Here is a 12,281-nt window from a genome sequence, read left to right as displayed (position 1 = left end):
TTTTCCCCCCACTCTTTGCTTCCTTTTTATGCACTACCAGTAAAAACCCTTTAGAAAATGTCAAAAGGGTTATTCATAGACTGTATTCAGTTCCTCATTCAGTTAGGGAAGAGAGGTAACCTACTCTTATGTAGAGTCACAAAATTTCAGAGTTAAGTAGGTCCTATGAAGCCACCTAGTCTATACTCAATCTCATGTGGAAATTTATTTTGATTTGGGGACCCTACCTTTAGGCTGAGATTAGAAAGCCTTAGGCCCTCAGGGTCTCTTCTGTGTGGGAGGTGCTGGTGCCCCTCCCCCTCTGCTTCAGCTGAGCCAAAAAGCTCCGCGGGCTGTACAAGACCCCAAGTCAGACAGCTGGGGGAGGGAGCTACCTGAGAGATCCTGGGCTATCCAGGCTGGGGCTCTGGCATAGCCTGTGCTGAGGCACGTGATGCTCCAGCATCCCCCCAGCCCCAGCCACAGCACTGGCTGGCGGATTAGCTTGGTTGGGGGGGGGGGAGGGGGGCAGAAAGGCCCTGAGATTTGAGTGGGGAAGAGGAATATATGTATATAGACCTGGGAGTTAGAAGAGAAGGATCTGACAAGAAGAACGGGGAGGCGGGACTGACAGAGCTTGGGAGAGACTGACAAGATTAGAAGGGGACGAAGGGGGGAGGCGGACAAGAGGACTGAGGAGGCCGGCAGATGGGAAGGAATGGGAACAGAGAAAAGAGAGGCCGAAAGGCAGACTGACAGAGCAGACAGACCGAAGGTCGGTGAGAGAGAAACACAAGGGTTCAACAGTGGCAGTAAGGAGAGGAAAGTTTAGAAGCAGGGGGATTTACAAAGTGAAAGGGGCTCTGAGTTAGAAAGAAAGGACCTGAGTAATGAAAGTGGAACATACCCTGAGGCAAGAGGCAGCTAAGGCCCTTATTGTATTAAAAAAGTTCCAGGCGTGGCAGGTGGAAAGAAAGGCCCAGAACACAGTCAGGTTGTACCTTTTATTTCCCTGTATTCTTAATTTAAAATTGTATCTCATAAATAAACTCTACTTTGATTATTTAGCTAAGAGGCTTCTTAATATTTTGCTTATCAATTTGGGAGTGGAGCAGTGTGGTGAAACTTTATAAATGGACCGAATTAAAGTCCCCAGATTAGTCCTCCAGTCAGATTAGCCCCCAAATTAGGCCTAGTCATTCAAAATATTTTCACACTCATAAATAGGGTAATTGTCTCTAATGCATCCCCAACAAGCAGTCGTCTAGCCTCTACTTGAACATACTTCCAGTGATGGTGCATTTATTACCAGTGAAATAGTTAATTCAAATTTCAGACAGATTTATTTGTTTAAAAAGACCTTATCTGAAACATGGTTCCTCATGGTTTTCTCTTTTGCACCTACAAAGAAAAAAAATCAAATGTCTCTTTAACACAACCCTTCAGATAGATGAACATAATAACCATGTCCCCTAATCTTCTCCTCATCCAGAAAAACTGAAACAAAAGGAAAAGCAATAATGGGAAAGAAAGCAGGGGGGCCAATCCATGGCACCCTCAGAAGAAAAGAGGATGGCAGGCAACCTGCAGGAGCCCAGAAGTATCTCAAGAAATGTGTGCTGAAAGGAATCCCATTATCCCATGCCGATTACCCCTCTACCTTTTGTTCCTTCTCCCTCACCCCCCAGAATGCCTCCTTCCCCTACCTTTCACTTCCCCCCAGTCTCTACCCTGAATACACACACACACACACACACACACACACACATATATGTATGCATGTATATATGTTTGTGTATAAAACAGATATACATGTGACTTTTGTTGTATACACACAATTTTATTTACATATAGGAAATATATACATATGTTTATTTGTATGTGGACATAACAATTTTGGGGGAGGTGGGGCAATGGGGTTAAGTGACTTGCCCAGGGTCACACAGCTAGCAAGCGTCAAGTATCTGTCGCCCGATTTAAACTCAGGTCCTCCTGAATCCAGGGCCGGTGCTTTATCCACTGCGCCACCTAGCTGCCCCCAATAACAATTTTTTTAAAAGAATATTAAGAGGAAAAAAATCAACAAAAGAGGAGGGGTAGGAAAAGGAAGGAAAATGCATTTATATGATGCCTGCTATGTGCTAAATACTGGGTTAAGCAGTTTTACAAATATTATCTCATTTGATCCTCACAATAGCTGTTGGAGGTAGGTGACCCCTCCTTTTAACCCCATTTTACTGTTGAGGAAACTGAAGCAAGTAGAGATTAAGTGACTTGCTCAGCCAGGATCCTCCGTGGCTCTAGCTCATACTCCTTGCTTTTATTAATCATATCTGCCAGATCAAAACAAAAATCTGGCTTTATTTTCATATTATGGACAGTGCAAAGCCTATCTGTCTCCCTATTTTCACTTCCATTTTTACAGAACAATTGATAATTTTCAAAGACACACAAAGGTTCACCTAAATGTTGCTTTTTACTTTTATGATTGTAAGACTTTTTAAAAAACCATTATTATTTTCTTGAGTCAAGTTGCTTCTATTTGACCAGCTCAGTTGTTCCCCATCTAAATACAGTGTGACCTAGAAAAGTCAGCTGCTATATCAGTGCCTAAAGGCTTCTATGCTGAGCAAGGTTACCTTTATGTTCCAACCCTGTGTTAAAATCATCCAAGAAACTTCCCTACTAGAAGCCAGAAAGAGACTTAGAGTTTGGCCTGCAGATAACAGGTCAGTCTAGATTAAATAATTTTAGCAGTTCAAAGAACCTAGGAACTGCTTATGAAGGGAGGTCAAGCTAAATGAGTCTCACCTCTCCGGTTCCTCTAACTTCATCTTAGTTATGGCAGCTCTACCACCAAAAGGACAGAGGATTATGCATTTTTGCCATGGGAGAAATGATATCCTTCAAAATTATTTCCCAGGCTCCCCATGGGGCTAACCCATTACAAATTGTAAGAAGATGCTCTGCCAAGTGTTCCACTGCATACTTGTCTATTTCTAGAAAAGATCCTGGAGTAGGGGAAAAAACCCAAAACATTTCATAGAATTTTCTTTCATAGGCATGCTACATAAACAAGGAGCTGGTGTGATGATAGCTGGAAAGGAAAGATGTCCCAAAAACCCTATGATCATATTTCAACTTACACTGCATATTAGCAACATTCACTAGTTCTACATTTGAGGATTTAGAAGCTTTACACATCTAACAAAATGTGAGAAGGGCCACATGACTGAAGTGAAATCACTCTAAAGAAGGAAGAAAAGAAAGGAGGAGGAAGAGTAACAACTAGCATTTGTAGAGCACTTTGAAGTTTACAAAGCACTTCACAAGTATCTCATTTGATTTTCACAACAATCCTGGGATGTAGATGCTATTATTATCCCTGTTTTATGGGGGACAAATGGGGAAAACTGAGGCAGACCAAGATCATGTGACTTACCGAGGGTCACACAGCTAGTAAGTATCAAAGGTGAAATTTTAATTCAGGTCTTCCTGATTCCAGATCCAACAATCTATTCAAGGCACCATCACAACTCACAAGCTGCAAATCACTTCTGCTCTCAAGGGTCAGTCTTCTCATCTGTAAAATGAAAGCATTGAACGGGGTGAAAACTAAAGTTCCATTGAGCTCCAAAATTATATTCCAAGAATAGATTTGGAATCTGATTTTTTTTCCTTTTACAAAAAAAGTCTTAGCCTCAGAATATTATTCAAATAGAATTAATAGGATATTTATACAGTACTGCATTAAATACTTTAGGTTCATGAACAAGGTGATAGAAAAAAAAATAGATCACTATTGTTCCAGAAGTTAATGGTGATCTTTTCTTAATCCTCATTCTTCTTGACTTCTCTATGTCATTTGACACTCTTACCAACTTCTCCTGGATACTATCTCTACCCTGATTTTTCTTGACACTACACCACCTGGCTTTTCCTGTCTGTTTGGTTATTTTTCAGGAAATATCCATTATTCATTTCTTACCAACTACAAAAGTTCCAAAGCTTTGTCCTTGGACTTTTCTTTTTCTATATTCTCTCTCTTGGTGGCCTCCTGCAGCTATCTGTCTGTCTGTCTATCTGTCCATCTGTCTGTGTATCTGTCCATCTGTCTATCTCTCTCTCTACCTATCCTCATAATCTCTTTCCTAAAGTCAAGTTGTACATCATCAATTACCTTCTTGACATTTCCTGCTGGTTATTTTATAAGCATTCCAAATTCAACTTTTCCAAAATAGAACTCGTTTTTTTTTCTCTCCCCCAATCCCTGGAAAGTACCACTCCTCTCAACTTCCTTATCTCTGGTAGAAATATACCATCTTTCCACTCAACCAGATTTACAACTCCAGAATCATGCTTATCTCTTCTCTTCCCCTCCCCTTCATCTGTTAAGTACAGTCAGTTGCCAAGTCCTGTCAATTCTTTCTAGGTGGAATCACCTGAGCTAAGCTATGGATTCCAAAATGTTAGGTTAAGGAGAGAGAGAGTATTCCAGGCATGTAGAACAGCCTGTAGAACACAAAATAGAGGGTGAGGGTAGAATATTGAATATAAAAAGTCAAGCTTGACTTGGAACATAGAGTATGTCAGGAGGAAAAATGGGAAAGAAATCTGGAAAGAAAATTAGAGTTTGCTTGTGAAGAGTTTAGAATACCAAACAGAGGAATTTCTATTTCATACCAGAGGGCCATACTACTTAAAGACTATGTCTACTATATCCCCTAGAAGAAAGTAGTTAGATAATCCATTGGGGGTGAGGGAATCAATTAGACTGTGTACTCGGCACCAGGAAGGTAAAAAAGCAAAAGGATCAGATTTTTCACATTTCCATTGGGGCTACTGGTGTCTTTTAGGGGAAGGCTAAGCAAGCAGAGAGAGACTTGCTATAGAAACCCAGGGTAACAATATCTGAAAGAGAGCTTTGATGCATTATAGACTGTGACTTGCTTGTCTCTAAGCATTGGCCACATCATTTAAAGACAGAGAATAAAGATGGGGATGGGGGAGGTTTTAGTAAAATCCACCCTGCCTTAGATGCTACTTATAAAGGGAAATGAGCTGAAGTTTTCTGTTGCTGCTATTCTACAAGTCTCAAACTTTTGGTAGGTGATAAATTTGCATCTGTTTTCAATATAACATGATATTTTTGAGAATGCTTTTACTTTGGACATATGACCTTGGCCATTAAAATGAACCATCATCATTGCCAAAAGGAAAGAATGTGGTATGATGAGGAAATACGTAGATTTGTAAAATGGCACCTGTTGTGGGTAAGGGCAGCAATTAGTGTCAGCACTATTTTTAAAAATCTTTTTTTCTTAAACTATATTGAGATTTCCCTCTTTTTGTCTACCTTCGCATAATGTATGATCCCAAATTGAAAGATGCAAATCTGGGTGCTCTTTCAGTTGAGGTTACAATAGAATCAGCCCAATCAGTTTTGTCATTTGTGACAGCAAAAAGAGTTCCATTGACTGAAAAATTGTTGTTCTGGTGTCCAGCAGCTCTTGATTTCTAATGCCAATTCATTTCTGAGACCACATACTTTTTTATTTTTCAGTTACTTACCATATGCTATTCAAAATGGATTTGAGAACCTCTGAGGACCCAAAAGGACAATTCAGGGCTAGAGCTGAAAGGAACCTGAAAAATCAGACACTATATAGTCACAAGAAATAAGTAGCAGAGCTGATATTTGAACATGGGTCTTCTAATTCTAAATTTGGTGCTCTTACACTCACCCAGACAACTTAACCTTGTAGTTACCTACTACAAGAAAAAATGCTTCTCCTATTTCTTCGCATGAAAAGCATTTTCCTATGAAAGATCATATTTATTTGCTTATATAATTATCTTCATTGCTCCATGTCAGAAGCATTCATGCCTAATATCAACCCAAGTCAGGAAAGCTGAGATCTAGGCCATAGGCCACTGTCGAGTGTTCCGCCTTCAGAATATTAGTAACCCCTCAGTGTTTTAATTTCGCCAGATGTAAAATAAGAAAATTTAACTGTATAAAATCAGTAAAATTCTTTGAGATCTTTAGTACAGGCCACAAAGTGAGACAATTTTAAATTATTCATTTACCATTATTACTTTTGTTGCTCAATTGCATGCTGTTATATATTACAGTGGGGAGATTAGATTGTAAAGGATCTGAACATTGAATTATTTAGGATTAATGCTATGATGTGTGTGTGTTTTTTAAAGTTTACATCTTATTTTCTTTATTGCAGGTTTCTTTTCTCCTTGGAAAACTCCAAAGCCTGTAAGTTGGTACCATTATGATTATTTCTGTAGTTCTAATGATGATGTCCCTTCCTATAAATGTGTATCAGTAATCTTATCATGTAACATAGCAGCAGCACAGTACAGTAGAGAGAGCATTGAATTGGGAGGGACAGGACCTAGTGGGAATCTCAGTTCCACCTGTGTGACATTGGACAAGTTACTTAGCCTCTCTGGGCTTCAGTTTCCTCATCTGTGTAATGAAGGGGTTTAAACCAGATGGCCTCTGAGGTTGTTTCTAGTTCTGAATCTATGATAACATGATCCCTTGAGTACTATAGGTGACCTAGAAGGTCCCTTACAATTCTAAAGCTACGATCCCATATCAAAAGAATAAATGCCCTTTTGGTATTTCTTAATGCCAGGTTATCACAGTCTAAATTAAAAAGTAACCATTTGGGGCAGCTAGGTGGCGCAGTTGATAGAGCACCAGCCCTGGAGTCAGGAGGACCTAAGTTCAAATCCGGCCTCAGACACTTAACATTTACTAGCTGTGTGACCCTGGGCAAGTCACTTAACCCCAATTGCCTCACCAAAAAAAAAAAAAAAAAGGAACCATTCATTTCTGTCTCCTTTGTACTTTCAAAACTCAACCTCAAAAGCCCCATTGGAATTGTACCTTTAAAGGGATTCCTTAAGAAGGATTTCCCCATAAAACTCTAATATCCCTCTCAGAAATACTATGGTCTTTTTGCTATTATACAGTTTATTAGAACTATCCCAATTAACATGGACCCACAAATCCAGAGAGTATCAAAGTTCCTATAGGCCTACCCGAAAAGAATTCAGCTCTGTACAAATGAGAAATTTTAATGAAAGCCAAATCAGAATCCTCAGAATAGGGGCAGCTAGGTGGTACAGTGAATAAAGCACCAGCTCCAGATTCAGGAGGACCTGAGTTCAAATCTGGCCTCAGACACTTGACACTTACTAGCTGTGTGACCCTGGGCAAGTCACTTAACCCCAATTGCCTCACCAAAAAAAAAAAAAGTAACCATTAATTTCTGTCTCCTTTGTACTTTCAAAACTCAACCTCAAAAGCCCCATTGGAATTGTAGCTTTAAAGGGATTCCTTAAGAAGGATTTCCCCATAAAACTCTAATATCCCTCTCAGAAATACTATGGTCTTTTTACTATTATACAGTTTATTAGAACTATCCCAATTGGGGCAGCTAGGTGGCACAGTGGATAGAGCACCAGCCCTGGAATCAGGAGTACCTGAGTTCAAATCTGACCTCAGACACTTAACACTAGCTGTGTGACCCTGGGCAAGTCACTTAACCCCAATTGCCTCACTAAAAAAAAAAAAAAAAAAAACTATCTCAATTAACATGGACCCACAAATCCAGAGAGTATCAAAGAAGTTCCTATAGGCCTACCTGAAAAGAATTCAGCTCTGTGCAAATGAGAATTTTTAATGAAAGCCAAATCAGAATCCTCAGAATAGGGGTAGCTAGGTGGTACAGTGGATAAAGCACCAGCCCCAGATTCAGGAGGACCTGAGTTCAAATCCGGCCTCAGACACTTGACACTTACTAGCTGTGTGACCCTGGGCAAGTCACTTAACCCTCATTGCTCTGCAAAAAAAAAAAAAAAAATCCTCAGAATTGCAGTAGTGACTAATAAATCTTCAGTTGAATGACATTCACTTTTTTCAAACATTCGTTTAACTTGTCTGAGACTCAGTTTCACTCATGTGAAGAAATTGAGACCCAGGAGACTAAATGACGGTCTGTTGAGCCATCATCTGCTGTATCACCATGTGGCTGCCAGTTCAACTCAGAACCTGAATTTTCTCTCATGAGATGGCCTAAAACATTGATAAGAGCAAACAGGCTGGTAAATGCATTTAGAGGTTGATAGATTGTGGCTATCTCTTTGACAAAGTTGAATTAGTCATTGTAGAGGAATCCCAATTGCTAGAAGGGAAGAAAATGCGTAGTTATTGCTACTGCTTAGTCATGGATTTAGTTGCTAGGATTAAATTTATGGTGTATTAGGAGAGTTCATCCTACTTTAAATTTTTGTGAAAGTCATACAAGTAAAAGACTTATGGCAGCATGATTAAATCAAGAAAAGCACTGGGCCTGAAAACAGCATGCTTTCCCCTCATATTTTCAGAATTTGCCCTTTCTCATTCCTTTTCTGACTCTACCCAATAAGGAGGAGCTCTAACAGTTGGCCTGACCAATGAGTTGGAAATTCTTAAGAGTGTGTGTGTGTGTGGGGTGTGTGTGTGTGTGTGTGTGTGTGTGTGTGTGTGTGTGTGTGTGTGTGTGTGTGTGTGAGAGAGAGAGAGAGAGAGAGAGAGAGAGAGAGAGAGAGAGAGAGAGAGAGAGAGAGAAAGTGTCACTGCTTTAGAAACTCATGTGGTTCACTTCATTCAGTTGGGAAATTATTATAAAACATACTATTTTACAAGGATATCCTCTAGCTAGTTAAGATATCTTTTAAAATAGAGATATACACTGCAGGAAAATTCATGATCCTCTATTCTAATAGAAAGTTACCAGTACATTAGTCTCTGCTTTCAGCTCCTCTGAGACAAGAAATGGGGGAGCCAGTGTTAACCTGGAAACATTTTTACAGGGCAGAAGAAAATTACCAACATACACATATCATCATTTTGGATTTACCCCTCTTTTTTTTTTGTGGGTCAGTGAGGGTTAAGTGACTTGCCCAGGGTCCCACAGCTAGTAAGTGTCGAGTGTCTGAGGTCACATTTGAACTCATGTCCTCCCAAATCCAGGGCCAGTGCTTTATCCACTGCGCCACCTAGCTGCCCTTCATTTTTAACAGAGAACCTCAAATTGGATTTTATTCTGTATTCTTAGCAAACCATTTAATATACATGATTATGAAAAGAGGGGACTTTGAAAGTATTTAATCTGGGATAACAAAAAGGGCATTTGAATTGGAGTCTAAAGACCTGGCTTTGTGTTCTAGCTCTGTGTCACTTGCTAACTTTGTGACCTTGGGCAAGTTCTCTGAGCCTCAGTTGTCTTATCTATAAAATGGGGTGGGGGGAAGGAGGGAATGATGATTGCTCTTCTTGCCTCACAAGATTCATGAAAGGAACAAATGCGATAATACATGCGAAATGTTTTATAAGTCAGGAAGTACTATATTATGCCATTGTTATCATTTATCATTATTTAGTTTTTGTGTGTTCTATTGGCCAAAGTTTCCAGTCCTAATTTTTCCTTGCTTCAATCTTAAAACAGCGTGCTCTGTTGTTGTACACTTTCTTATTGAATTTAACCAGAAACTTTAGAGCAGCATCACATTGCTACAATTATACAATCTAGTGATTTCCTTATATGTACCACATTTATACAAATTATGCCATTTGATGTAATGACAGCATTTGCTGTCATTATAGTAATTACATCCATAGTCAATACTTCCCAAAAAGGTTCCTCAGAACTTAATTTACAATTAGTCTTGAACCCATGCTGCCCCCCAAAAGCTAAGCAAGAACAGCCAAGTTCTGAACTTATGGGACCTCAGCCTTGCAAAGGGAGTTGATTGCTTTTGCACCAGATTCATGAATCTCCCTAGCTTTTCTCTGGTCCAAAGGTTTCCCACTGAAATTGCCAGCAATTCTGTTGGAGGGACGAGATCCAGGGTTTCTGTTCCTAGATGTGGAAACTGTCGCTTCCCTGCTGAGGCTTCATCTTGGGGAACATTCTTCTGTTTTACACAAGGATATAGACACCAAGAGACCAAGGCAAGCTTGAAGAAACCATGACAGGGACTCTAGTTATGCAGTAAGGGTCTGGAAGATCCCATAGACCAAGTCAGAAGACAGATTGGGGTGACTGTTGGTATAGGAAGGAACAAGGCAATCCTATAAATTTAGGGAGGAAATTAGAATTTGGTGTCTAGGAAACAAAGGCAGCTGTGTACCATGGGTCACAGGGTAATCAATTTACAACTAGTAGGTGCCTCAGAAAGCATGTGTTCCAAATCCCTGATTTTACATATGAGGAAAATGAGACCCCCTGGGGAGATTAAGTAACTTCCCTGAAGTCACACAACTAATAAATAACAAAATCCAGTCCAAGTACATGGGCAATATCCAAAGTTCAAGAATTCCCTGGAAATAGAAAGAAGGAAGAAGATACAATGGGACCAAATAGGCCAGTAAGTAGAGCCCAAATTCCAAGTCAGGTAAAGGAAGAGCAAGAAAGCACTAAACTCTCCCCATTAGAATATAAGACCCTTGTAAGTAGGAATCATTCCCCCCTTTTTTATCACAGGTGCCCAGCACACAGCCTCAAACATAGTGAGCATTTAATAAATTCTTGTTGATTGGCTAACTGATGTTAGCAGTACAGAGCCCATAGACTAAGAAAAAAGCCCAATAGAAAAGGCAAAGAATATAGACAACTGTGCATAGTTCAAAGTAGTGAGCAGAACCCAAAGGCAAAGAAGGAGACCCCAAAGCAGACAGGTAGTGTGAGTGCTGACAGAGTAGTAACATTCAGAATTCAACTAAGTCAACCAAGGCAAGGAGATTAAAGTGGCTCTGCAGCAATAGGAAAGAAAGTAGAATAGAAAGGAAGGTTAAGACCTATGCTCTAGTCCCAAGGCTACTTGCCTTTTGCCTTGGTTTTATGCCTTCTTCTGGATAGGTGCAGGCACAGGCTCGATTGTAAGTGTTCACAACCCAGCAGAAGCAGAGCCCTGCAGATGCTGGCAGATACTGATGACAGGAGAGGGCTTTACCATTTCTGGGACAGTCTTAGTCACCCAGAAAGCCAATACTGTTTTTAGCCTAGATATGTTGTGTGTTTTTTCCTAGTCATTTTCATGAGTGGTTTGGAGCTTTTAAAATCACCTGATGAAATGGCTTGAAGTTTTGATAAATGTCACAGCAAAGTGTTGTGAATGCTTTCCTAAGAACACACAGGACTGGAGACAGATTTCCCATTCTCTGTGCTTCAGAATGTCTAGAGTTTGTCACTCTGCTGTGGTGGTGGCATTGTTGGCTTTATAGTTTTGAAATTGTTTTCTAGATCCCCTAATACTTCAACCTGAAACATGCTTGCTACACTGCCTTGTATGTTAGCTAATATGTACCCCAGCAAAATGTTTAATGGTGACAGATCACCTGCCCTGTGAAAATGAGGGAAACAACAAGACATGAGCACAAGCCCTATTGTAGCAAATAGAATGCTGTGGCTACTCAGACTGTAGAGTTTAAGTTTATATACTGTGTTTATAAAACTTATCAGGACTGAACACCTTATTGTGAAGTGCTTAGGAATGATACAGTAGAAAGAACATTGGATTTGGAGTATGAGAGCCCAGATCAGAATCCTGGCTCTGCCATTCATTTACTACCTGTATGACCTTGGGCAAGTCACTTAACTTCATTATCCTTCAAAGTCTTAAAACTAGGGAGTTGACTTACACCAGGAGTTCTTAACTCTGGATAGATTTCAAGGGAGTTGTGATTTAGGATGTGGGGGATGATATCTTTATTTTCACTAATTTCTGACTGAAATTTAGCGTTCCTTCAATTATAAAGGTAGGTAACACACCATTTTCCTGAGAATATTGTTCTTTGCACAGTGACTAACACATAACAAACACCTAATAAATGCTTCATCAGTCTCTCTATCTCTCTGAGAAGTGGTCCATAGCCTTTGCCAGATTGCCACAAAACTCAATGATACCAAAGAAGGAGGAAGGGGGGAAGGGGAGGAGGAGGAAGAAGAAGAAGGAGAAGAAGAAGAAGGAGAAGGTGAAGGAGAAGGAGGAGGAGGAAGATAATAACTTCTAGCTTATAGGATGACTAAGATGCCTTTCAGCTCTAAATCTATGATCTTATGATTTTCAAAATATGTTAAACTGAACATATGAAACTTGAAAATGAAGAAGAGAAGTTGCTGCAAAAAAAAAAAAAACACAAACCCTGCACTGGTTATTAAATCCAGTTAGCATGACAAAAATGAGAAATTTAATTTAACCCCAAAAGCACAATATTTTTTTCATATCTAAGC

The 12,281-nt window shown here is 39.8% G+C and overlaps 1 protein-coding gene across 1 annotated transcript in view; it reads left to right on the top strand.

Annotated features, from left to right (window-relative positions):
• The window catches only part of MAGI2 (membrane associated guanylate kinase, WW and PDZ domain containing 2), a 1,715,773-nt gene that overhangs the window by 1,453,463 nt on the left and 250,029 nt on the right, over positions 1-12,281 (top strand). The window contains 1 exon segment of the mRNA XM_043965407.1: positions 6,219-6,250. Within this exon segment, the coding sequence (XP_043821342.1) occupies positions 6,219-6,250 (32 nt within the window).

This window comes from Dromiciops gliroides, chromosome 5, assembly GCF_019393635.1.
Source record: "Dromiciops gliroides isolate mDroGli1 chromosome 5, mDroGli1.pri, whole genome shotgun sequence".
NCBI lineage: Eukaryota > Metazoa > Chordata > Mammalia > Microbiotheria > Microbiotheriidae > Dromiciops > Dromiciops gliroides.
The sequence above is the reverse complement of the archived record's forward strand: the minus strand, read 5'-3'. Positions and strand labels throughout refer to the sequence as shown.